This window comes from Netta rufina (assembly GCF_964035555.1).
Source record: "Netta rufina genome assembly, chromosome: W".
Taxonomy (NCBI): Eukaryota; Metazoa; Chordata; class Aves; order Anseriformes; family Anatidae; genus Netta; species Netta rufina.
Window position 1 is genome coordinate 223910 of NC_140139.1, and position 27499 is coordinate 251408.

Here is a 27499-nt window from a genome sequence, read left to right on the forward strand (position 1 = left end):
GAATAAGAATCACTATAAGCAGAGATTTGCATATCAAAAAGGAGAAAAAAAAGGATTGTCCCAATTTTAACTTGTAAAATCTAAGAGAGATGAAGTCGGAGCATGTTTTATGATATTACAACAGAATAGACAGAAGAGTCAGACAAATATTCTATTGATTATAAAAAGAACGCTTCAATCCTCTGCAAATTTGTAAAGAGCTTTTATAAAATGCATTTTTTTTTCACATGCAGTGGATTATGTAAGGTACACCACAGTAATTTAGGAGCTACCACCAAAATGAAAAACCAGTAAGCAAAACATTTTCACCACTTCCCTTGTTTAGACTTAATGAAAACATAATGGTAATGATTTTCTGTGCTAGTAATCAAATCAATGCTTGGATTAAAACAAACAAACAAAAAGTATATTTAAATTCAGAACAACTAAACTGAATCTCTACAATCACGTCAATATATCAGATTGGAATTCTGAAAATATTTTTCAAAAACGTACTTCTGCAATGTCGAAAATTTGTGACCTTTCCGCATCTATTCTAAAACAAAATGATTAAAAAATTGAATTAAAATTAGCACATGAGAATTTCTACCCACAATGGCCCCTTTTATAGTGCCATGCACCTCCAGTCCAGTCTTAGTATATATACCCAGGAAGTCTGCGAATATACTGCAATAAGCAATTAAAACATAACCTGTCAAATCAACAGATTTCTTAGTGATCCGTGTTTTGCAGTAAGAGTTTTAGTTTCAACTTGGAAGGCCCCTGCTTCTGAAATAATAATTCTGGCATCTATCACATTAGCATGATCATTTTTGTATAAACATCAAATGGATATTGGATTTCGATTTTTGGATACTGTTTAAACGTCTTAATGATACCAATAAAGCATTAGATAGTTATAAATTACACTTAACAATCCTGCTTTCCTTTTAAAATGCACCTTCATGGAATTTTATGAAATGTCACCCTTTCTTTCTTAAGCACTTAATTTACATCCCTAATACTAGTAAATAAGTAAATAACTAGTAAATCCTAATAAGTCCATAGCTATCTAGTCTCCACTTGCCGGTACATTTTCTAAAGTAAATGGTCCTCACCTTTTTGGGTTCTGTTAAGCTGTTCTCTGTTTATATAGAGATGAACATTTCTTCATAGCAGTAGAAAGTGTGACCCTCTCATTGCAGTGAATCCTCAATAGCTCTACTCCTATGGCGTCACCTCAATAGAGCTGGGGCGCATCCCCCCTCTCCCCCTCCATCCCATTCTGCCTGGAATTTATTCTCTAGTGATGCAAAATCATAAATGATCCTCAGCATCCACTGTTGCATATTAAAACAACTCCTAAGGCCCAAGCCTTCCTTTCTTCGACTGTAGCATCACCTTTCATGTTCTCAACACACTAGGATGCAATCAAACTTCAGGTTGACACTTTTAGCTTATTTAGTTCAGAAGTTAGCCTAAACCACTGAAACCAAACTGGCCTTACAAGGTCCATTGGGGAGGCAAGACATACCATGCATTTCACCAGCACATGTGTCATGGTGATAAAGAGATGCTGAGGAGTTAAACTTTCCCAGATGCTGCTTTTCCTTGCCTAAGTACTTTTGGTTTCTTCTCACCAAATAAATTCTGACTTAGTGTGACATGAGATGTTTATGATAAATCTCAGAAAGCTTAGGAACATTATCATGATTCACTGTGAAGGATTTATGAATCTTCTGGTGTTACTGGTGCAGGCCAAGAGTCCCTGAAGATGATACAAAGAGGTACAGACTATTGGGAAGGGCAGTAGAGTGGAGGAAGCAGACGTAAGAAACTTAGGACAAGAAAGACCTAAGGATAGGGAGGAAAGGATAAAAGAAAAGAATCCAAAGAAACATGAAGATTTGAGAGTTGTGTCAGGCCATAGGTTCAGTCTGAAAACTGATTGCCACAGCAGCTGCCTTGATGGAGGAAAAATGCTTTCTTCCCTTTGTGGAAGGACGTCACAGCCATCCTAGTAAATGAACTGTGGTACCATGAAGGGGAAGAAGCTTTCTAGTAGGCAGGACTTTAAATCACCCTTCCCCAGTCAGATAGGATGAAATGGAAATGCTTGAGGACTGCTGAGCAAAGAGCAGCTGTACAGGTTGCTCTTCCGATCTCTCGCTGTGCTGCCTGCCACTCAGAGTCAGTAAAATTCTGACGATAAAACAATTTTCAAGCCTTTCAAAAGTTAACATTTTCATGAAATGCCTCTGATCCCCATTTTCTCAGTGAGTTGCCATTACAGGGAAACGAAAGAATAAAAGGAAAACTGAAGAGTAACAATGAACAACCAGAAGAGCAGGCTGTTTGAATGAGGAAGATAATTTTCAAGCAGTATAAAGAGACAAATCTTGACTTCCCACAGCAAATAGAGCAAAAAGGACTTTAAAAAGTTGTTTTTATTATGCTACCAGACCGGTGCAGTATGCCCATCCACATCTTGATAATAAATTCTCTTGATAATAAATACTGAAAATGACTGTTCTACCAGAAAGAACAGCCTAAAATTCAATGTCCTGAAAAAACTCAAGAAGTCTGTTATGAACCTGAAATTAAGAAAATACATCTGAATTTTCTAGACCTTAGAAACTGTGAAGTCCTGAATCTGACATTTTATGGTTGAATGAGATTAGCTAATATTCTGATTTAATAACATACAAAAGCGGATGCCCAAAACAAAGCTGAATTTTAATGCAGTATTTATTCCAAAATTTGTAGTACTAATAGCATTGTTTCCATGACAACCTTAAACCCATGAAGCTGTATTCTACAAACAATGTTTATGAAAATGGAAAATTACTTTTGAAAGCATAAATTACATATAAATTCACAAGAAAGTAATCATTATACTGACCGAAAACCAACTCTTCGGGTATAATGCAGGCAGTTCTTAGTAACATGAGTCTGGAAGTGGACAGATCTGCAGATTGCTCCACATTCAGGACACGTGTATGGAGATTTATGCTGATGAATTCTCTGGTGTGATGCAAAACTGCACTGGTTAGGAAGCAGCATCTGGCAGATATTGCATGTCTTCTAAACGATAAACCAAAATAGATGAAACAAAAGGTTTGGTTCAGCTAGACATAATTTCTCGTGTCAAACACTGCAATACAAACAAAAGGTTAAATGTTGTGACTGTGATGTGAATCAAAAGAAGTAGCCAAGGACTAAATTCTGGACTCTGTTGACTAACCTCATGGGACGGAGGGAAGAATATTGGCCACAGGATATACTGGCATTTTGTGCCAGATTCTGACAAAACAAAGCTCTTTCACATACCATTGACCATAGAAGATGCATGTCAGATTATTTAAATTTTATTACGTGCCTCAAAAGATTACCTTAATAGTGCAAGGAGTCTATGTAAAACTTGAGAAACAAACATAGCAGCTTTATCTAAAAGTACCGTGACAAGAAATAAAAAATAAACACAGAAAAAAAAAAAAAAGATATATATATATTATCTTCACTTTCTTTGATACTTGCTCTTGATGAATTTTATTGGCAATATCCTTAATACCAACAAAACAGAGTATTATCAATCAAATAGTCTATAAATAATTTCAAAATATATTTCTCAGGCTAGACCACAGCATCTGCTTTGTAAAATATCAAAATATTGTGCATTTGAGTAAAAACTGCAGATATACTAAATACTTCAGAAGCTTTTCTTTGAAGGGCAATCTTAGTGCAGGAACTACTTCCTGTACCAATTCTTTTCTAGTATTTTGTTACACAAAAATAATTAAAAAAAAAAACAAATAAAAAAAACCACACAACTTCAACTACATGTTGACCATTTGCCAAATCAGAATCACGGAATTCTTTGGGTACTGTGTGTCATTCTTGGGGTGAAATGTAAATGATGCAACTGAGCTGGAAACACGCTTCACTTCTGCTCACAGTTGCTTTCCATCACTGGAGAGAACAAAGAGCAGCACCTGTAAAACCATTTGTGAAAATGTTTCATTTAGAGTATTACATCACAAAGATCTCTAATCAGGTGGTTGACAGTCTCTATGGAGCAATGCTTCTGGTTAAGTTTTATCACAGAAGCTACTGCTTCATTGACTTTAACAGAAACACTGGCTAAAACTCAAGCACAAATAAAAGTCTTTGCAGAACGACTTAATTTTGTACAACTTTGCTTTGTAAGACCTTTTAGATTATTGTTCTCTCTTATGACCTGGAAATTATGAATGTCATCAGTGACTTGTGAAGATTTAAAAGTAAAACTAAGACTTCTTCGTGGTATGGGTATTTTTGAACAAGATATTTACATATTTTTAGAAATGTTATCCGTAAGAGTCTTGCAGATGGAGTAATGTGTACATTTTGCAAGAATATAGAAAAAACAAGATCTCCAAAGTTGTGTTAAAAATGATTTACTAACCTACGTATAAAGAAATCCTCAAATAATTAAGAAATAATCCTTTCCCTCATGATAAAACAGTTTCTTACTGAAAGACAGGGGCTTCACAAAGGGACACCCCCCTTCTTCCAGTTTAGGCCAGTAACCTGTGTCTTTTAAAAAACAGTAGTTTCAGAGCACATAACAGCAGAATCAAAGCTACCATTGCAGAAGAAATACTACAGTGTTACAAATAGGTTTCAAATGAGTTTGCCTTATTACTATTGGCAACTTTGCCAGTACAAAAAATCACCTGTATCCATTTAATCAATGCGAGACAAATACTAACCCCAGTGCCGGAAGCAAAAAGGCTTTACAGTCATACAAACATGACTAAATATAGTCATATTATCCACTCTGAAATGTCAGAGTTTGTCCTCAGTTGACCAAACAACCATGGTCTGAACCACTGACTCATGCCTGTCGACACTGAACAGAGCTGGTCTGGGATGTGAATTTTGTATTCAGCTCAGGCTGACGGGCTGCAAACGCCTGACTAACCGTAACTCTACTTAAAATGTGCTTGCCACATTTACTTGCCTTCTGCACCATTCCTAAAATTTATCTTCTGTCATATATGTATTAACAAGTAGCAATATAACACTGGAGGGCCTGGAATGTTATTTGATTATGTAAGAAACCAACAAAACAAAACTTCTTACTCCAATCACAGAAACATACTGGGTTTTCACAGCCCTTCCCAAGCATTTTGTCTGCAGCACTGTAAAAGGAAACCTGGTGTTATGCCACGTAAGAGCCATGCAACTTTCCAACCCCAGCTAAGTGTATCCCAGATGGTGATTTTGCAACAAGCAGTCTTCAAGATTCATCTGCAATGCCAGTAATTCAGACTGACAAGAAATGCCAATAATGCTATTTGTTAAGGCTACTGGTTTGCTATGTTGACTTGGAAAATATTTAATTGTAACTGATTAGAGTAGATCAAGAATAATCTACTGCAAAATTCTGAAATTCAGCACTTTTGCTTACCATTTTATTCTGGGCTTAAGGTGGCATTAACTTCCAGTTCTCTCATTCCAACCCATACCAAAATAAAACAGTTTGTGAAAATCATCACCTGCCTGCATTTGAAGTCAAAGTTCCAGAAAAAAAAACGGTTAGAAGAAAAAATGGTGGAGGTGGAAAATAAAGATACACAAGAACTATGAGCATGAAGGTAAATGAACTATGTAGTATCCCCGAGAGCAATACACTTATAGCTAGCTATAAGTAAGACAAACATTAACATGCATTAGTCTGGGTCTGCTACTTCTGTTTCCCCACCAAGTAGGTGAGGGTTACATTCAACCATGAAATCTACCAGTGAGTGGTCTGGTTCCTTTCAATGGGACTACTAACAGAAAAAAGATGCTACAGAAAAGTAAAAACTTTATAGGGAACATTTTTTAATTGCTGTTCAATTGCTGTTCATTTAATTGATGTTTCACTTTATTTTTTATTTTTTAATTATTCTAAAAGAAACATTCTACCTTTATAGCAGGAGTTTAAAAAGAAGTAACAGCTACTTCCTACTTTTACCACAAAGCAGTATGCAATTTCCTTTTCAAGAGTAAGGAGGTAGGCACTAGAAAGAATGATAAGTTGCCAATAATAACTATTTTTTCTATTTTTTTTTACATCCAAATATTTTTTCCTTCCTTCCTCCTCAAGTGAAAATATCTATTTTATATAACTTTCATGTCTCCTTCCCCCCATATTAATTGTAGTTTCAGAACAAAAACCCAGTGCCAAGCACTAAAAGAAGTCAAATAAAGCTCTTTTTCAAGCTTTTAAAGGGGTAACATACTATTTTTTATTAATAAACACCTATACACAGACTTTCTTCAGCAAGCACTACTCTTGCAGTGATGCTCATGCTAACTGAAGAGGGGACAAGAAGCTAACCTGTCAAGAAAGCTGGAGGCATTGCTCTCACTGTAAAGCAACTGTTCAGTGAGGCAGCTTCCATGATGTAGCAGTAGCGCGACATCATTACAGTATGCAATATAGCACAACATAAAAAAAGCACACAATTGAAAACTGCTGCTTGATGTATTAAAAGGACCATAAAAAATATTTAAGTCGTTTTTAAGAGGTAGTTCAACAAACATTTAAACAATGTTGATTGTGTTCTTTTAAAATGGAACAACATGAAAATTGCTTCTTTTCCTTTCTGTTTTGCAGCACAAGGCTTTTATTTTATTTTTTTTTTATTTTTTGAAATCTGGAAAAGCATGGCCTAGTAAGCAGGTACTAATGCCTTATTCATACCTCAGCTCTTAAAAGACAGTGGCTTTCCAACAAGAGATAAAAACACATCGGTAGGTTGTAGGCAATGCTATTTTCCGTATCTTCGTAAGCTTTCCTCCTTAAACAGCAGTATCTGTGTACCCATACTTATCTTTCTGCTTAACTGACGCTACATTTTGATGCTGTGTGAAGATCTCATTGCTTTTCCACAGTAAATTCACCAAGGTAAACAGTATCTAAGAGGACATGCATACAGAGCATACTCAGCAGCAACAGAGCACAAGCACCGATAAGAGGTAGCAAGAAAGGCCAAAGGTGTTTCTACAAACCTGTTTACCTGTCCATACCAAAAAAAGGCCCTCACAAAAAGCAAGTACAATACTTTTTTTTTTTTTTTAATATTTGTTGTTCTCTATTTTTTCCATTTTGTCCTTGCCTCATCCTCCCAACCTATTTTCTCTGTCTTATTCACTTGGTTGTTTTGGAGGCTTTCTGCTTGTGAACTACCATCTTAATTACTCATTTTCATAGTACCAAACACAACAGGGGTTTCCCAAGGACTACTGCATCTTACTATACCACAAATGATAATTAATGGACCTATTAGGGAAAAAAAAAAAAAAAAAAAAAAGATAAACTTAATGTGCACCAACAGAGGAGTTAGCTAAAAACAATTACTGTGTATTGCCCAACTTGAGAGCTGGTGCAGAACATGCTCTTGGTCAGCTATTAGAAAATGTTCAAAACTGCAGCAAGATCTAAGGACAAAATATATTCTGCTAACTTCTTTCTGACATAAGGCTTAAATAAACTGGCTTTAGGTAGGCCTGTCTGTAGTACATTACAAACACAAACTTGCTCACATTGCATTTCACTGTGGATCCAGGCAATTTCAGCCTAAGTCTGCTAACCAGTTGGTGAAGTAGGAGCTGAGGCAGAGCCACATAATCCATATAATCAAGATTATCTCCACATTCATATCTCTTTGCATCTCTGCTTGTACTGGTGGGAACAGTGTACCTGCTTCATGGCCACATAACAGGTCTTAAGGTCAGTGAAGAGATTCCAGCGGGAACCTCTCTGCACTTCTGTTTCTAGCGGACTTCTTCCTAGCTGCAGGATGTAATCCTTTACTCTGCACTTTACTGTGAGAGTCCCAGGAATATTCCCAGGGCATCCCTGACTTAATCAGTCAGAGCCTGTTTGCAGGCTTTCAGCTTTGTTGCTGATGCGCAGGAACAAACCGCAACATCAACTGAATGCTTTGAAACGTGCCAGAATCCCTTTTAATTGGCACACTCCGATGGAAATTCAGCTATATCATTTAATTAATGATCTTAATTCTTACAGGGTTATAAAATACATGGCACACTGATTAATAGTAACTTTTATTGAATGAGGTGTTTCAGATTAGGCCACACGCAAACCATTTTAGAATTCTTTACTAAAGTAAGTTTAATTCATTAGCAATCATGAGAGGAAAGTAAAACCAATGCAAATATGCAAATGGTCACATAGCAAGTAACGTATGCTAGTGAACACCACTTTCTGTTCAAGAAAGACCTGAAGAACACAGCACGTGTACCCTTTCAGGACAGTGTGCCATTTATTCGCTGGCTAGAGTCCCTGTAGGTAACAGGAATGCCAACCTCACTTATAGTGTTACATGAAAATAACAAAACCCACGGATGGCTCAAGAATGAATCACTTAAAAATATTTCTCAGACTAAAAAGCATGCTGTTAATGAGGGTGCCAATTAAGTGGATTCCATGGGATAATCAAATTTCAAAGCACAAAGATAGTAAAGGCCATTATCAATTGCAGTATTATAATGTTCACCTGTAAAAAAGCTAATGCTAAATTCTAGTTAAAAATAGACAGTGGAAATTTTAGACTTCAATGACCTAAAAAATTCTAAGAAAAGTCTTATTTAAAAATGTTGACGTTCACTATAAAGGTGCGTGCAAGATTTTTTTGTGGTTTTAGTTTGTTTTGCATCATGGAGATTCAGGTAATTAACATCTAAACGAAAGAAAAACATATCCAAAGTCTCCTAGGCTTATAAGTGAAACATTGGAATTTAAACATATGATACTCTACTTGTCCACTTGTGTCTGCAGCCTGCTGGAAATGTGTAGCAAGAGATGTCTCATCTTGGAAAACTTCATTACACTCCAAACACTTTAGACCATGTCTACAGAGTTTTGATGGATCTTCATCTAGTGGCATAGCTGGAATGATGGGAGTACTTGCTGGAGCTGATATTACTGTCCCCGTTATGCCAGACTGTATCTTTGTCACAGTATGCGTGCCGACTCCCACAGGGCTTTGAAGCATAGATGTAGCAGTATTGCTTGAAGGAGATGCTATCATCTGATCTGCTGGGACTGGTTTTAAAATCAGATGGGAACACTGCATTACAACTCCTTTTTCCTTGTGTCCACGAGCATGGGAAAGAAGGCTGCACTTGTTGTAGAAAACTAAATTCTTTGTACAATGATTACATGTCACTTCAATTCGCACGCTCCTCCTGTCATAATGCTGTGTCAGGCTCTTCTCAAGAGCAAACGAGTCGCCACACTCCAAGCACTTGTAACCTCGTGTTGGTAACGTTATTCCGGCATTGGCAGGGGGACTAAGGTTTGGGATGTAAACCGGGACAGGATTGACACTACTCAGCACCTTGTTGAACGCTTCCACTACAGAACTCTGTAGAGATGACACCACCTGGACTCGAGACACCTTTTTAGAAGGCTGTGAGGCTGCTGCAGAAATTATTGCCTGCTTTATTTGCTGCTGAGGTTTCGTTAGCACTTGGCGGAGTTCAGAGGTGGTTTGAGCACCTTGAGGCAGAAGATTAAGGTTGGCAAGATGGACTGTCTTTGGCACAAGTTTAGCACTGGCAAGGCTGGATGCTGGCACCACAACAGTCTGCTGCTGTATAGCATTGGCAGCTTTTATAATGGCGCTACTGGCACTCTGCACTGAAGCAGCAGATATTACAGTGGCTTTCACTGTAGTATTGTTAGCAAGCTTCAAATTAATAACTTGTGAACCTGCTGTTTTAACTGCTGAAACTGGGAGAAAGGCAGTAGCCACAGGTTTGATGGTGACCTGCTTTGGTGCAAGTTCTGCAGATGCAACTGCATTGGTGACAACTGCGGACTGGAGAGGAGCTCTAGGAGGAGAGGAAAGAACAGCAGAAGTTGGGGAGGACAGCAGAGATGTCATGGAAGTTACCATGGAAGCACTCTGCTCTGTCTTTTTACCAGAGTCCAAGTCAACTTCCGGCAACACTCTAGTAACAGTTCTCTTTATCTCCCCAGAGGAAGTTTTGATGGTTTTTATGCGAACTTTAGGAATTGCTGGTGTTGACCCTGCAGGAGAAGATGGAGACCCTTTGCTACTGTTTTCACTTGATACACTCCTGGGACTATCAGGTGGCTTAACAGACGGCTTTTTAGCACCATCAATAAGACTCTGAGATTCGGGTGACTTTTCCATAGCCCGGGGACTTTCGCTCATGTCTTTTGGTAATGGAGAAGACTCTCCTGAATTAGACTGTAAATCCTTACTGGTATCTGTAGCTGCCTTTTTAGCACTCAGTGCTGCAATCGCAGCAATGCACGAAGAAAGCTTTGCTGATGACTTTGCTTTGGACTGTGAAATGCTGGCAAGACTCGTTTCACTTTTTTCTGTGCTCAGTTTTCCATCAAGTACCCTGTTTTCAAGAAGCTTCTCAGAATTGTCTTTTAGCAATTTGTCCTCTGCTTTCCGAGCTTTGAAAGGCTCATAAACACTTAAATTCACAGAGTTTGTCTCTGTCTCTCGTTTAGCTACTTTATTTTTATCTATACTGCTTGAAACAGGGATACCAGATTTAATCAAGTTCTCCCCTCCAAGTGCTTTTAGTTTGTCATATTCCTGCTGAGATACAGATCCTGTCAAGACATTTGCCCTGAAATTTGCACGCATCTCTTCTTTATCTGGAGGGTCATCCACCTCAATTTTTTCATCATCATCAAATTCTTCAGCACTTGAAATTGGGCTAAACTGGTTGAAAGCTGAATCCTTCAATGTACTCTCGGAAGTTGACCCATCATCTTTAAATGACTTGCCTTCATCTTTACTGTAACTATCGAGAGCTGATGATGTTAGAAAGCCATTATGCAAGCCATTGCCTGTGGAATGGTGGCCATCCTTGTCCACTCCTTCAGAAGAATCAATTGTACGTACATTTTTCACAATGACACTCACACCAACATCAGATGATGATGGTGCATGAGAATCTTCATCTGTATGAGCATTTTGTTTTATGTGGCTTTCATGGTCATCATGTCCAGATTCAATAGCTGCTTTTGGGTCAACCATGTCTGGTATGTCAAAGGCTGCAAGAAGGTCGTCAAAATCTGGGGTCTTCATATCCCCCATGGTCATGTATTTGATTGTAAGCAAGTCTGTAAAATAAGCAGAAAATCATCATCTCAGAATTTTACGTTCTAATAGCACACATACGAAATAAGCATATGTTCACATATGCCATACAAAAAGTTATTTCACCTCTGAAGTAGTATTTTCAGAAATTACACATTACAGAATAATATCCAGTGCAGAGGTACAGTTGGATTACAATGCCAAGAGCTACAGCAATCCATCACGTTCACAGACTGTAACCTAGTATTTTTATTCTAGGAGCAAATTTTCTCTTCAAGTAGCTTTCTTCCTGCCCACTCTCCTACACTCCCTGCTACCATCTCCCACCCATGCTACGATTACAGCAAGATACCTAGACTTTCAGAAAAATTAGGTATTTGCAATTCCTCCTAAGTCTAGTTTTGACTTGATATTTGCACTATCAACCTCATGAACCTTCTCAAAGTGAGCAAAACAGATGTATTGCTACTAACAGTTCAAGACTAATGCACTGTTTTCTATAAGCTAAATTGCTTTATATGAATTATGGAATATCTGTCTCCCAGTATCCTCAATGCATTTTTTTTTCTCCAGTAACTCCCACAAAGGATCTGCTATATCTGCATTGCTTTCCAGGTGTCTCATCAACTTTACAGACCTCCCATTCTACAACCTCCAATGCAATTTATTCCAGTTGTTCACAATTTCACCATTGTATTTCCTACTGAATAATCTGAATCTCTCTTGATGCAACTACGCGTGGTTCTATTCACCTATACTCTTTGCAACAGCACTTTATGCTGAGACCATTACCTCCCTTCAGTCTACTTTTTAGGGTAAACAATACCAGATCCTTAGGGGTTTCTTTTGTTGTTGTTTGTTTTTCCCCTTTACTGATAACAATTTCCAGATCCCATTCTTTCTGTCCAGCACTGGACACTATCACTGTTTTTTCCTTTCCATTCCAAAACCCAACAGATAACTAAAAACTGAAACTTTGCAAATGCTGTGTAAAAGGAAAGCTAACTTTGAGTGTACTTTTCCTTCATAAATCCCACTACGGTATTTGCCTTTTTCCACATATGTTTCAAGAATTTGCAAAGGTGTGCAAAACAAATCACTTACAGAGGTCTAAAAAGACGAATTACAGAAGGGAGAGGGGATGGGGGGGACAGATGACCTCCAGAGGTCCCTTCTAACCTCAATCATTCTGTGATTTTGTGATAAAAGGAATCCTGCACTGGCATAATTTCCTTTTTAATCTGTTTATGTTTTTAAGTCTATTATTGATTTATTTCAAAAAGCTCCATATACAGAACACACACAGGTTTGATACAAAAGTTACTGAGGAACATTCTTTGGTCCAAGCTTTGCAGAAGTTCACACTACATAAACATAATGGTCCCTTCTAGATTTAAAAGCCATTAAGTTATTCCCTGCAAGACAAAGAGACAAATGAGCATTCCTGAAGTGCAAAGACTTTTATATAATCCATGGATGAAGACTGCAATAATCACTTACTCTACATCAGTGAAGGTATTAACAGAAAAGAACAAGAAATTGAAACCTTTCCAGAATGCCTTCTCTAATTGTCTAACAAAGCACAATAGGGGAAAAACTCCACCCTGCACAGATGTCCCCAAAGAGTAAGTTAGCCTGAATGCACAGTCATGACTGCTTTGTTCTTGGGACTTTAAACTACTCAGCCTAAAACTGGCTTAGGTATCTGTGTACCACTGTGTCATCAGCCCTTACCCAGAGTAGATCCCAGGAGACCAGACACATTTATTACATGACACTGAATTACTCACTAGGAGTAACTTGCAAAGGACAGAACTGACAACCAGAAAGTGAGCCCACTCAAAAGGAGCCCGGCCACAGCACAGCTTCGGAAAGATGCTGTCCTGCTGCCTGCTTCCTCTTTTCAGCTGTCGTAGACATTGGAAGAGGAGCTCTGCCAAGATACTCCTTCAATAGTTAAAATGTAAGAAAAACCACTTTGCTAGTTTGAATACTAAGCTACAGTGAACACCACAGATCAAAACATTTCTGTCTTTGGTGACAGAATCTGGCACGGCAGACAAGGACAAAAGACTATCTAGAGCTGCCAGTCTGATTTTATCCCTTGTTTCCATGTGGATGCATACCTTATCATAAATGAAGCACGAATTAAGAAAACACACTGGATGTACCATAATGAATGTAACCTGAAAGACAAATGTCTAAAATGACCTTTTTTTTCTGCCCCAGTTATGTTTTATTCACAATGCAAATAATCACAACTGTGGTAACATAACCCAGGCACGACAACAATTCAGAGTTAAGTCGCTACCTAGGCTGGTAAAAAAAAATAAAACAGACAGTGGATATTTAAGTAACAGTTCACCTTGACTGAACTGCAACTTTAACACCCTGCTTACAAATTACTGAGCAGAGATTGCTGGGTTGCAAGGTACTTGTTAACATCTTTATGAATTACTTTACTTCTTTTTATTTATTTAACAAAGAGGAAGAATCACATACACATGTAATGTTAACATTACAAAGAAAGTTGTTATAAAATTTAAGTGAAGAAGTTTCTAGAGACCACAGCATGCAAATCCACACAAACCCACAATAACAAAGCCTTAATTGACAGTTTTTAATGATTTGATATACTAACTTGCACTCCAACTGTACATCTATCTATGGATGTCTTTTTGCAGTTACTAAACATACTAAAAAGAACCTTAAAATATTCCTTGTCTAAAACTTCCTCCAATTATATGTAATGGAGTTTCATTAACATTTAACAATAGCAATGAATTAAGTAAAGGCCACTCACACAGTATTTTATCCATGTATCTTTAAGAGCAAAACTACGTAACAGAGGAGGAGACGCATTTGTTCTTTACCAAGAAACTTCATTAAGGCTAATTCCAAAATGGGAAAATATCTCAAAAGAATTCAGAGGTCTGAAGCTTTAAGCTGAGATCATACATTTATCCATAGAGAGCACTCTGCATAAAGCTACAACTGTCTTTCAGGCATCCAGACCGATTCCTGCACTCTACCAGAGCACAAGAACGGAGTGGTTTCGTCTGCATAGGGCACCCAGAACTGCTCTTGACCTTGCAGAGGATCTCTGCCATCCTTCAAACCTGTAAAGCAATTTAAATTAAACAAGAAGGGAGAAAAGGCATGGCAAGTCTTGCTAAACAACTAAACAAAGTTGTAACCTTGACATTTTATTAATTTTTTCCTTGTTATTCTAGAGTATCAATTTAAGACTCAGTATATGAACTATGTTCACTTCACAATTGTCAGGACTCAGTAAAAAAAGAGGAAGGTGGCTTCTACAGACATCTTTCAATAACCCTTCCCCTTAAAGATGAAACTTTGTCTTTTATCTCAGATTGAAATTGACTGTCGCCTTGGCTGCCAGACAAGTTGTTGGTCTATTCCTTCTCTGGGCTGACCCAAAGCCTGTAAATACTTCAGAATGGGAAATGAGGCAAGTTCCTGGTTCCCTAGGAAATGGTGATTTTCCAGGAACTGGAATTTCTTTGACAGCTGCTTTCTTTGAGAATTGCTGTGAGCAAAGCTCAACATCTCCCAAGAGACATACAAAGATGAAAAAAAAAAAACACCTTGCATCAAAAGGCTGCCATTAAAATTATCTCTTTTATTGCTAATGACTTTCAAGTGCACTTAACAAAGGAAGATCTTCAGAATTAAACAGAGAAGCAGTCTGCAACACGTCTAACCAAGGACAAGCAAAAAGAAAATATTTAAAGAAACAACCTGCAAGACATCCACCTCCTCAAACATCTTTGTCTGAAATACTTTCTATTTTTATTTTCTAAATAACAGAAATGAAATGCACATCAATACATGGGACTACTAACTTGAAGCATATATTACAAAACACACTGGATAGATTATACCATAAATTAAATATCCCTAATCTGGGGTGCACTTATATAAAGAGACAGTTCTTAGATGTTCTCTCTCTGTCCACAGTACCATTTCGTTTTCAGATGGTGGTTGCACTTTGTAAACTCCTTTTACTTCCCTTGGACTAACTCCATTTCCTGCCTCTCCTCCCAGCTGTCTGCTGATTGTTACCAGGAGAATGTCACGGAAGGCCTGCCACATTTGCAATGGAATTCGAATTACTTTATGAAAAATAATAATTTTAAAAGGGTCTTTAAAAATTTAAGCATTACTTTCCCGATTATTCAGTGATAAAAGCAAAAAGGAAAAAAAAAAAAAAAAAGGATATGTCCAGCAGGAATTGTACAGCTAGAAAGCCACAGTGCAGCGAGAAACGATGCTTTTGGGTTCTGTTTTTTGACGGTGGGTGACTGGACTCCTGGTAAGACTACCAGTGAGTCTTAAGTCCAGAAGATAAAGGACTCTGAGAGTTGTAAGGATATCCTTGCTTCATGGTTTACATCAGTCTCTCTGGGGATAAAGTCCACTGTTACATGCACATCATTATCTTGATGAAATGTAAGGTCTGAATTAAATGCTGGAGGAGACATAAAGATCATTTTGTTTCCCCGTTCAAAGCATTTGTTCACGATGCTAATTTTTTCTTTCTTTGGAAATGCATCTCCTGAATAAGGGCTTCCTATGAACAGCATGGAGAAAACGGCCCAGGTTTCAGCCAAAGGAAGATACTGCTTTGCTGTTCCACTGTCTTATTCTCCCAGTTAGCCTTTTCACTCATCTGGTAACACATTCCAGTGAAGCACTCGCTTGGTAATTATGTCAAAACAAGAACCCCTCTGTGAGAACGCTCTGCCATCAGTGAGGCAGTAAGCGAGCAGGACAAGAATCTGCTGCCTTACCCATAAGGAATAGTTACATTCTTGTAAACCTTTTGGCGCTGTCGTATCCTACCTGTTAAAATGGAAAACCTAAAGATGCATGCAAGGGTTTTCTAAGGCTGATTCCAGAAAAACGGCAGAACATGTGCAAGACAGAGTACATCTGAAAGCTCCTATTCTACTGTCACAGATTCAAGATACCATTTTGAAATACAGCTTTCTTACAGTGATTGTTTGCAGAGATGTGGGGAAGGCTCAAACATGTGATGACATAAATAGCAACTGAAGAAACATTAGGGCCTAGAAGCAAATAGCTGCTTCTGAAGGATTAAAGGCAGTTTTGTTTTACTACAGGGAATTTTTGTCGCTCCTCCTCAAGCCCTGTATCTGTGCTGGTTCCAGGTGGAGGGATTCTAGCCATATGAGAAAAAACAAACCAACCTACCTTTTCACGCACTCTGTCAAGGGGAAAAAACACAGAAGAAAATACTTTTACTCAGTTACTAAGTATGATCCATCTTACAGCTGGGCTTTAGGACTGCTGCAGATGGGGCACATTATTCTCCACAAGACAGACCAAGCTGTCTTTAAATTACTGCAGAAATTAAAAGGTACTTTTTGGTGTAAAGCTAAGCAACTGCAAGCAGTCAGACTTTTGGGGGAAGTTACCACCGTAATGAAGGCAAAAAACAGAGTGATCTGCCAGCTCCCACATAGATCCAAACTGCGCATAACATTGATTTTGTCTGTCAGGTACGAGAACAATTTAAGCTTTTCAGACCCAGCACTGACAAATAATCCAACTGCCTTTCCAGTACTTACCCAGTGAACACTCTCTTTGCATTAATATTTCTAACAACATATTCTTAATCACAAGCATGGTCTAACATACTCAATTTTTATTCTTTTATTCATCATTAATCTGTAAAAAACTGAACAAGTTTTCCTTCTTGACACACGCTCTTGCCCATCCAACTCTTCATTTCTCAACCACAAATCCAATGGCACCACACAATCGTTTTAACTGCCTGTATCAGCCTTGTCCTTTCTGCTGTATTAAATTCCCAACTTTTGTCTTCAAATCCCACATGACCATCTACACTGGCTGTATGTCTCCATGTTCCTGCTCAAATATGCAACTTAAGTTTCCTTTCAGCAGCAAATCTGTTCACTATTTAAGGAAAGAAAAAAAAAAGAAGTTAATTTTCATCTACCTATGGCACTCATGTTATTGTGACTACATTCCTTTAATTTCCCTAAACACTTCCTACTGTTTTTACTTCTATACAATATACAGTTGTGGACTGTGCTCTCTCTAGGGCAGACACATTTTCTTTTGTACATTCTTTAAAGAAAGTTAGCATCCTTTTCAGTACCAAGAAACAACAGCACTGAGAAAACATTTTTTGGTGTCTAGTACATGGTAATGCCTAGTCTCTATAAGAAGATTTATGGAACAGCAACAGCAAAATATTTATAAATTCCCAGTTAGACGTGGTATTCCAGAACAAATATCTGATAATCTGGTGTAATTATTCTGCTTTCAAATGCAAGTAATGACACCTATATAGCAACAAGTTCACTCTGGAACAAAATGCATACACAGAGAGTAATACCAGCCTCACCTGCACGAAAATATATATTTTTTATTTTTGTATCATTATGCCAAGAAATTTCATCATACAGAGAAGAAGTAAGTGATTCAACCAGACTTACAGTAATATATCCCAACCTTAGGCAAATATTAGCCTGACACACAAATTATAAGCAGCTCATTAGTTATCTTGCATATTAGCAATGATGATTGACTAACACTTCTGACTATTTAGTTTGAAAGCTAAGTATCTAAGGAGAGACAAAAGCAATATGCTAGTTCAACCACCAAAACTTTTCCAGGAAATGAGAACCACATCTCAAATCATGACTCAGTGTGGTTTGAAATACTCAGCAGGCAAGAAGGATATGCAAGAGGCCACTTTAACCACAATCAGCAATGCTGATCATATTCACATAAAATACAGGCTCCTTTTGGTTTATCAAGGATCCCATGACTTGTTAGTATTGAAAAAAATCAGGCAGATTCTTGCTTCCAAAAATAAAACCTTCATGACAGGCAGCTGTTGTACCAGTCCTTAGCTTTTTGACCATCTTTTTGAAGTACTAGTGCGTTTTACAGTCAACATTTATACCAAGCAATCTGATATTTCAACATTATACACAGTAGCTCCCTTAAAAAAGGAAAATCCTACTTGTCTCCACATACAACCTTCAATGAGTAAGACAAGTTTGAATTTGCACTTCTATTTTTTTAAGAGAACAGTCTACCAATTTTATTACTTCCTCTTCCACCTCTTCAAAAAAGCTTGGGAAGGCAAGTAGTATCGACATATTTCAAGTATTAACTTTTTTTTTTTTTTTTTAATTTATCAACAGCAACTGTCGATAGTTTCAGAAGGATTTGAAGATTTATTCTTTACTAGCCCCTAGAAGTTTCCAACAGCCATTTCATAGAAGCACAGAATAACTGAGGTTGAAAGGGACCTCTGGAACTCCAACTTTTCTGCTCAAATCAGAGTCAGCTACAGTAGGATGCTCAAGACATTGTCCAGTCAGGCTGTCAATATTTCTGAAGATGGAGACTCCAAAACCTCTCAGGGCAACATGTTCCAGGGACTGACCACTCTCATCATAAAAGTTTTAAACCAGTAATGAGCATCCAGACCTACCTTGCCCTATTACCCAATCATAACAGTATCTGAACGCATCTTTAGGGTCCTCTATCAAATGGAAGCAAGTTATGGAAGCTTTTTGAAACACTGCCCACAAACTGTTGATCTGGAGCACAATCCCAGCTCCCAGCACTATCACTTAGAACATTTTGGAACTGGCACAAGGTACGATGCTACACAATGCCCAGCCAGTACCTGTGATTTATACATCTGTCTCTGCACCCTTCACAATAAACTGCTCTGCCCCTATAAAATATGACCATTCAAGCACGTGTATCCACTAGTCAAAGGCACAACTTCACTACAGTAAAATGATTAAATGTAGCATTTTGGTTTTCAACAGAAGTTATTTCTACCAACTTAGACAAATGTAGATGTTACCATACATTGCCAAAAGCATACAGACAGAAGCAGATGGCAAAACTCTGTATACATAATGGTTTTTCTTTAGTTTTCTGAAACCATAATTAGCTATACGCAGTCAGGTCCTAACCAAAATAACTTTGGGGAAATGTCCACATTCTCCTCTCTTTTATCCCCAACCTCTGAGCAACTGCAGGCATGTGGTTTCAAGCAAAGACCATCGCTGGCTATGGAAGCCTTGCTTAGCAGCACTGGAGCTAGTTCAGGCTTCTTGATTTTGTTTCTCAAAACTTTGGGCACAATTTGCGAATGTATACAGTGTAACAGGAGAAAGTCAGATTCAGTATTTTAATGGAAAATTCTGAAATTTGAAGTGCAGAAAGAAAATGCTACCACAACAGACGGTACCAGTTCACATTTGATTTGATTTAATTTCATGCAAGTTGTTCAATAAAGACACTTTAAACAAATCTGGATGTCTTAAGGAGGAAAATATTGTCCAGTACTGTATGCAAAAGACGTCAATTTGTAATAACTGCTAAAATACTTAAAAAAGGATTAAAAAAAAAAAAAAAAAAAAAGATTCCTCCATTCACTCTACTTTTGTTTGCCTAGTTCTAGACTATCACTGAGGCCTGTTAATCTGCACACAGGCTGCAAGAGCTGTGTTAAACTGGCCAATACTGAAAGCAAACAAGTTGTAAAGCACTAAAGTCAATGTATCACCAAGCATATTCTGTTGGTTTGTACAAAAGTTCAGTTTGGTTACAATTGTTTACAATATTTTTAACTTTTCAATTCTGGAGTGTCTTTCACAAAAAATGTGGAAGTTCAACATCACAGACAGCAGAAATGAAAGCAACCGTAACAAATTACAGTTGGCATAGCAGAACATGAAGTTATGGAAAAATCACACACAAAAAAATCCTGAATTGCACTTGTGCAATTGCACAATGTTCACAGCATATTGCTAAAAACCTGGCATAGACAGACCTACATTGCATGTGTATACACATTGTCTTTTCCCAGTAAACAGAATTATGTGGGAGTCCCCAGAGGCCATGAGGATGATACTTATCTCCACATACAGAATGCAGATGCACTTGCAGCCAGAATGAAGTTTGAAAACTTACACTGCCATTTGTTGTTGATTCGTGCAGGTAGAACTTCTACGAATACAAGATCTCTGCAGAAGAGTCTCTTATTCAGTCTTTAACATGAGGTATGGCAAAGCCTTGTCAAGCCAACAAGTCAAGTATTTATTCTCAAAAGCAGCCTGAGTTGCTTTGAATGTTATCACATTCTTTCAAAACATATCCATTCCTATAACTGGCTATCTAAGAGTGGCTAATTGACTTTGTCCTCTTTTCTACTCTATCCTGTACCTGAATACAGATCCTATTTATCTTACCTTTTAAAATTCTAGTCCTTTTTCCCCCAATAGGTATAATTAAGTAAAGACAGGCTTTAGAGTTTTTATTCACTTTCTTATGCAAAATCCCACTTTTTTTTTTTTTTTTTTTTCCACAGCCAAAATAAAATCCCTTGTAATTTACAGCTCCTTGGAAGCCTCATCTTGCAGTCTAGCTACTAATTTTTTGAACTTTTTTTTTTTTTCTTTCAAAACGGGTTATCTCAAGTTCTCCTCTTTGAGTAGGACAGTACAGGAAGGGAAAGAGAAGAGCCATCTTCTGAAGTCTAGTCAATGTCTCCTCACACACTGCCACTGAAACACCTCTAGCAGAGTCTGAAGAGAACCACATGCAATGGGTTCAAAGTTCACTATTACCAGCCTCTGGCTGGCAAAAATAAAGGGAGTATTTCAACACGGAGGCAGGTTATCTCTTTTCTCACACCACAGGGAGCCGAACATACCATCTCTATCTACAGCTGTCCAAATAAAAACAACCTACATTTGCAAAGAGATCCTGTTAAAGTTTTGGGCCTTGTAACTTCCTGATTTCTTTTAAAAATAAGATGAATTAATAAAAAGCAGGTAGGTCCTCAAACCATTATTTTTGCACCCCATTTAAAAATGGTTTAGTTTTATAATTCTATATGTGAAGTGGGCTGGTACAGTAATGTGACTAGTGTGGATGTACAACACTAGCGTGAATTCAGAGATTCGCAGTCTGGAATCACAGAATCATCTAGGTTGGAAAAGACCTTCAAGATCATGAACTCCAACCATCAACCTGACCTACTGAGTCCCATCACTAAATCACGTCATTTAATCAACTCTGAACCACGTTCCAAATTACACTTGCTTCCTGTCCATTTCCTTCAATTTTTTAAGTGGATGTCAATTTCTGCTTGAGAACTGCATGAAGCAGCTCCAGAGGACCCCAGTGAGAGTGCTCCTGCCTGTGCAACACTAGCAACAAACAGGCCCTAAAACATTAGGGTCAACATTTTTTTTAAAAACAGCCATTCCCAGCAATCTGTGTGCATATTTATATTTTATCACACGTTCATACTTCCAAGAAAAACAAACCTAGTTAATTAATTCAAAAGAGACTTGAAATTTGATAAGTCATTACCCCTGTTCTCAAGATTAAATTCCTGAGACAAGCCTCAACGGAAGATGAGCTCATGATTGCTGAGACAGAGGACCAACCCTCAAACATTAAGCAGCATTTTCTGCTGAGAAGCTGGCCTATGTGCAAAATCAAAATCACCCGGTGAAGAGCATTTGCAAACACTTTTAGTCTAAAGAAAAAACAAACAAACAAATAACAACTCACCAAGAATACTGCAGACTCCAGCATCTATTCAGGTTTCTTATCTTAGAGCCTACAAAGTCCCCGCAAATTCAAATCCTTTGCTAAAAATAAAAATTCATAGCACAGATCTTGTTCAAAAATCCAAATAAAACAGATATGTTGAATTTGGTGACCATTCAAGTACTTAAAACTTTACGGACCTTTCTATTCTGGTTGAGGGGAAAAAAAATCTAAAAGGTGCTCTCATGTTACATGCATTTTAGCTGACACTTGGAAAAAGCATGCATTAAGGGCAGCGACAGATACTATTCCTATCATGCAACAAGAATTCATGTTTGTAAGCATAATTCTGCTACAGATGTCTACAGTCAAATATATATAGAACCTCTGCATACAAATTACAGAAAAAGATGGACACAAATCAGCGCAGTGTTGTTAGGCATTTTGTTCCACCACACAAGCTACTTACTGCCCTATCAAATCTGAGAAACAATACATTGCAGCTGCATTAAAAACCACAAAAACATTAATTTCAAGCTAAACATCGGCATTCTACTTCCACTTTTCTACAGTTAATATCTAAGTATCTTATGTAATCCGCTGCAGTCAGAAACAAAAAAGGTTCTCCTGTATTTGTCACACTCTGATGCAGGCACCCTGCCTATCATCAGCCACCATAAAACTTACCCAATATCCACAATCTCTCAAGGCTTTTAAGACTGTCTACTTTATTCTGCTGAACAGAGGAAAAAAGCATCATTTCACCCTAGACCAGAACATTTTCACCATTTTGCCTCCATATTTATCTTGATTGTAGATTACCAAACCAGCTAACATAGCCAAGGCTGGTCAGATTTTTTTTAAATCACACTGCATAAGAGTCTAGAGCTGCTGATTTCCTGCTATAGGAAGTAACAGCTCTGGCAAAAGAATCCCCAAAGCAAAATGTTTAGTGTTCCAATGTGCAAGCTCTAACAGCCTTTGTTCTTCCCTTTGCTATATTCGTTACTGCTTTCTTCTCTCTCCCCCTCTCCCTCTCTCTGAATCCTCCAGCTTTCACTGTAAGATGCAAACGCCAGCTCAAACCTAAGTACACATTCATTTTTTAGATTAAAAATAAATAAATAAATAAATAATCCTATCCATTATCCATTGCTTTGAGTTAAAAGTAGTCATCCCTCAGGAGCTGATGCACTGCCCATCCGGTTTCCCATTCTTACTTCATTACTGCACAATATTATAATTCATGCAACTAATAATCCACTGGAGCTCCATCAGATCTCTAAAATACATCTTTCCACTTGGCTGCTGCAAAATTCTCCCTGGGTTACAACAGTTTAAGAAACACCATGCTTACAATCTATTTTTTATGTTTTTTTTTTTTTTTTTCTATGTCAGATATATTAAGTACATGTTTAACACCGAAGACCTCGATTCAGAAATAAACATCAGGTTACTCACATATGGCCACACAAGCAACCTTTAAATAATTAGACGGCAAAATCTGAATGTGCAATGCTGCAAAGCAGCACAGAACGGTTCACTGCCATGTGGTCCACAATTTATGATTGTCACTCAGAGGCCTATGCTTTATCACCACATTGTGAAAAACGTCTATCTGGATATAAGATATTCAAATGAAAATACTGTATTTAGCTAAGGTATCGGTAAGACTTTACAAACAATAGCTTTAATCCTATTAAACCTGGAGGTTAATAGTATTTCTTTACTAACACTTAAACCATTGTCTCTTTTACTAATGTGCCAAGTGTGCAATCAGGAGCCAGATTTACTTTTCATATACATGTACCTTTGTACTATTGTTATATTCATACCCAAAACACCGCATCTCACCTTGTGAACCTTGACCTTTGAAAGAATTTTTTAGCCAATGCTCAGTTACTGCCACAGATGCATTACCTCTGCAAATATGAAAGGGTTAAAGGCAGCCCCAATCAATAGGCCTACAAGGAGAAAAAAAAAAGGGAGAAACGAGTATGCCTTACAGCATCTTTGCAATGCTTTTATGCACAATTCTACAACAATATCGTTTCCTTTTGGCCTTTCAGAAAGGCACAGACCCCCCCCCAACGTCTCCTAAAGAAGAAAACCACAAGACAGCACCCTGTAAATAAAACAGCATGCAAAGCAGCATTCTTCAGTCACAAGCACAACTACAATTACAAATCATTCAATCAATTTTATTTAGTTTAGTTTTAAAATAGACTGCATAACCAGTGTCCCACCCTTGCAAAGCAAAAATATTTTAATAAGGGTCATAAATCTCAGCTCTTGCCCATTCCTTAAGCATAAAAAGGCACGAAAAGCCAAAGTAATCTCAGTTACTGCAAATATGTACATTTATATACAGAATCCTTTATGACTACATTAGCCACATACCAGTGCTGTGTGTCTAAAGTGTGCATTCACATACTGTTTTGGGATGGTATCTTTCTGCAAGCTCCTCTGCTTTTGGCTGCCATGAAGGGAGGAAGCTATCCCACTGTAGCAGCTCAGTGACTGCATTGTGTTCAGGAGCTGATCTGCCTCAAACCAGTTCCAGCCGGTTCTGGTCACCCTACATAAAAAGCTATGGCAACCCTCGCTGAGTTGCCAACAAGTCCCTGGAATTGCAGGGGCTCTGCTTTCTGTGGCGGTGGGGCCGACAGCAGCCGGTCCCCCTGCTCCCGCCGTGCCCGAGCCCGTGCCCGGCCGGCCCGCGCAGCCCCTTGCTCCCCAGTGCCGCCCCACGCGCCCCTTCCTCTCCTCCCCCACTTACCTCCCACAACCTGGCTGAAAGCTGTGAGTGTGTGCGTGCCTGTCTGTAGCTAACAAAGAGACCGCAATAAAAATCCTCACAGGATCTCTCTTGCAGCACCAGGCAGGCTCGGCCACAGCACTGGGAGACGGGCTGCTAACCAAGGGCTGCTCCCCCTCCCCGCTCCCCACGGCACACGGGTGGCCGCAGCTCGGCGGCACAGCTGCCCCCTCATGCCCAGGGCTGATGGGGGTCTGCGCCCACCCGCCCCACTGCTCGCTGCATCTGGGGCCGCTCGAGTGGCATTCTCCCTGCTCCGTGCTGCATTAACTACAAAGATTACCCACACGCGCACCTCCCTCCCCTCAAGAAATCCATTTCCGCAGCAGCGAGATGCCTGCAAAACAGTTCCTTTGCCCCCTCCGAGCAGCACCGAGTTGGCTGCTCAGACGATTTTTTTTCCTTTGCTCTTCAGCTTCTCCTTGAGGCACCGAAACGAAGGCTGCGGCGCCCCAGCACCCCCCGGCTCCCACAGCTGCAGCCGTGGGAGGCCGGGGCCCACCCCGCAAAGATGGCTGCTGGCCGCAGCCCTGCGCTGCGTCCCACGGCTGCACTGGGCCCACGCCTCGCCGTGGCACGGCTCCCCATGCTGCCAGCCCCCTTCCAGAGGAGGGCCCTGCGCCTGCCTTGGCCCGGCACAGCGCTGCTCGTGGCCCGTGCCCCCCGCTTGCTCTGCCACCCGGGGCCTTTCCTCCTGCGAGGCTGACAGCTGCCCCAGGCCCAGGCATTGTTCGCCCCGCTCCTGTTTGGCTACTCACCCTCGCACTGGCACAACCCGTAACTACCTCCTGCTACGTGCCAAGCCCCATCCTCGCCGGGATGTGCCGCGGGATGGCTCTTCAGCGAGGCTTTTTCCTCCAAGGAGCTGCCACGCCAGGCTACAGCACCTAGCCCCTGCCTCTCTCCAGGCTGCACCTGCAACTGTTAGCAGAGGCCCCGGGCACAACCCGCACCCCCCTTCCCCTGCGGAGAGCGCCGAGAGCCGGCACCTTCCCCGCATCCCTCACCCCACCCCACCCCGGGGACCGCTGCCCTGTTCTGCCGCTGCCTCGGCCCCTCCGCTCCGCACAGGCGGCCCCAGGCGGCCCTCCCTCGGCCCCGCAGCCCGGGCGGGCTGCCCCCGCCTCTGCGGCCTCCGCGGCCGCCGCGGCCCCGGGCACCTCGCACACGGCCCGCGGCCCCCTCCCCTCCCCTCCCCTCCCCGCGCCGCCGCCCCCCGCCCCTCGCCGGGCCCGCCGGCTGCACCGACCGACCCCGCGGCGGGGCAGCCCGGGGAGGGGAGGCCGCGGCCCCTCGGGCGGCCGGGCGGGGACGGCGACGGGGACGGGGACGGCGGGGGGGGGCGAGGCGCCGGCGGGGCGGCCGCCGGGACAGACGAAGCCGCCGCTCGGGTGGCCGCGGGGCTCCGGCCGCCGCCGTCCTGGCGGCGCCCCGGCGGGGCAGGGCCGGGCCGGGCCGCGCCGAGCCGAGCCGAGCCGAGCCGGGCAGGCCCCGCGGGCCGCTCCCCGCAGCCTGCCCGCGGCGCGGCGGGGCCTGCGCGCAGGCGGTGCGGGAGCCGGGCCGGGAGGAGGCGACCCCCCCGCATGCAAACTCCGCACCCCATGCAAACACACCTGCTGCGGCCCGCGGCTGCCCCGGCCGGGGGGGCCTCAGGCGGGCATGGCTAGGGTCCGCGCCGCCCCGGCCGCCTGCGGAGGGGCCTGGCCGGGAGACGGCGGAGCATAATGGCAGAGAGGCTCTGCGGGACTGCGGGAAGGCGGGGGTGGGGGTGCCTCGGCTCGCACAGATGGGGGAGACGCTCCCGTGTGATTCCTGTGCTACGGCTCCCTGGAGCGTGCCGGGGGCGGGGAGGGCTGCCGCGGCCCCCGGCGCTCCGCGGGCAGGCTCCGGGCCGGGGCCGGGGCCGGGGCCGGGGCCGAGGCCGGGCGGGAGGCGCGGGGCAGGTCGCGGCCTCCCGCCGCCGGCACGCGCCGAGGCGAGGCGGTCACGGAGCCCGCCCCGGGCGGCGACGGCGACGGGGCCGGGGCCGGGGCCGGGGCCGAGCCCTCCCCGCGCTAAGGCCGCGGCCGGGACGGGGCAGGCCCGGGCCCCGCCGTGCCCGCGGGCGGCTCCGGGCGCGCCCGCACCGCCGCAGCCGCCGGCCTGGAGCCGCGGAGTTGGGCCGGGCCGGGCCGGGCCGCGGCGCCCTCAGCGGCTGCCAACGGGGCTGCGCTGCCCCCGCGTCCCCGGCCTGCGGCTGGCGCGCGGCCCGGGGCGAAGGAGCGGCGCGGCCCGGCCCGGCCGCCCTAGGCGGCGCCGCTCGGGCCTCGTGCCCGCGGGGCTGCGGAGCGCGCCCTGCCCGGCCGCACGCCGCGGGCGCCCCTCGCACGCCGGCCCCGTGCCCGGCGGAGCGCGCGGCACCTGCGGGCCCCCCGCCTGCTGGCGCCGGGGAGCCATTGGTGCGCGCTGCTGCAGGGAGCGGAGCGCAGCCCGCGGCTCTCCCGTGGCGCGGCTGCTGCGTCTCACGGTAACCAAGATTAACACGAGTTTTCGCAGCCCCTCCTGAAGACGGCCTGTGCTTTTCGGCTGCCATCTCTGTGACAAGCTGCTTTTCGTTTGCTGCAAGGCAGCCTGACGTCACTCCATTGTTGCAATTTTTAATTTAAATGAAATTTTCGTCGAAATGAAATTTCCCCTCTTTCTGTCGTTTTCACAAGTGCGCAGCACGATTCCTGGAATTTAAAGTGTCCCATGTGAATCCCTTTGTGGGGTGATAGCAATGGCTGTAAGTGCAGGGAATCAGCAACACCCATATCCAGTTTATGATATAAATTGACTTTTTATAGAGTATATAAATAACAACATATCCTATTTGAAACAATGGTGTTGTATTAAGACCTCTTATAAGGCCGTTGTAACGCAGCAAGTCACCAAGAGCTACCGCACTGTTCCTAAAGCAGCCTCTCAT

At 41.7% G+C, this 27499-nt stretch overlaps 1 protein-coding gene across 5 annotated transcripts in view; it reads right to left on the bottom strand.

Annotated features, from left to right (window-relative positions):
- Window positions 1-26305, bottom strand: part of ZNF532 (zinc finger protein 532) — a 45788-nt gene extending 19483 nt beyond the window's left edge. The window contains exons 1-4 of one of the 5 annotated variants that reach the window (XM_084304477.1): window positions 26166-26305; window positions 23589-23698; window positions 8793-11149; window positions 2882-3063 (exon numbers count right to left, since the gene is read on the bottom strand). In XM_084304477.1, the coding sequence (XP_084160603.1) occupies window positions 2882-3063; window positions 8793-11129 (2519 nt within the window). In that variant the 5' untranslated portion in view covers window positions 11130-11149; window positions 23589-23698; window positions 26166-26305. Of the gene's footprint in view, window positions 1-2881; window positions 3064-8792; window positions 11150-23588; window positions 23755-24134; window positions 24357-25310; window positions 25371-26165 lie in introns of those variants that run through there. The other 4 variants (XM_084304476.1, XM_084304478.1, XM_084304480.1 and 1 more) reach the window with 4 other exon arrangements.
- Between the last annotated feature and the right edge of the window lie 1194 nt (window positions 26306-27499).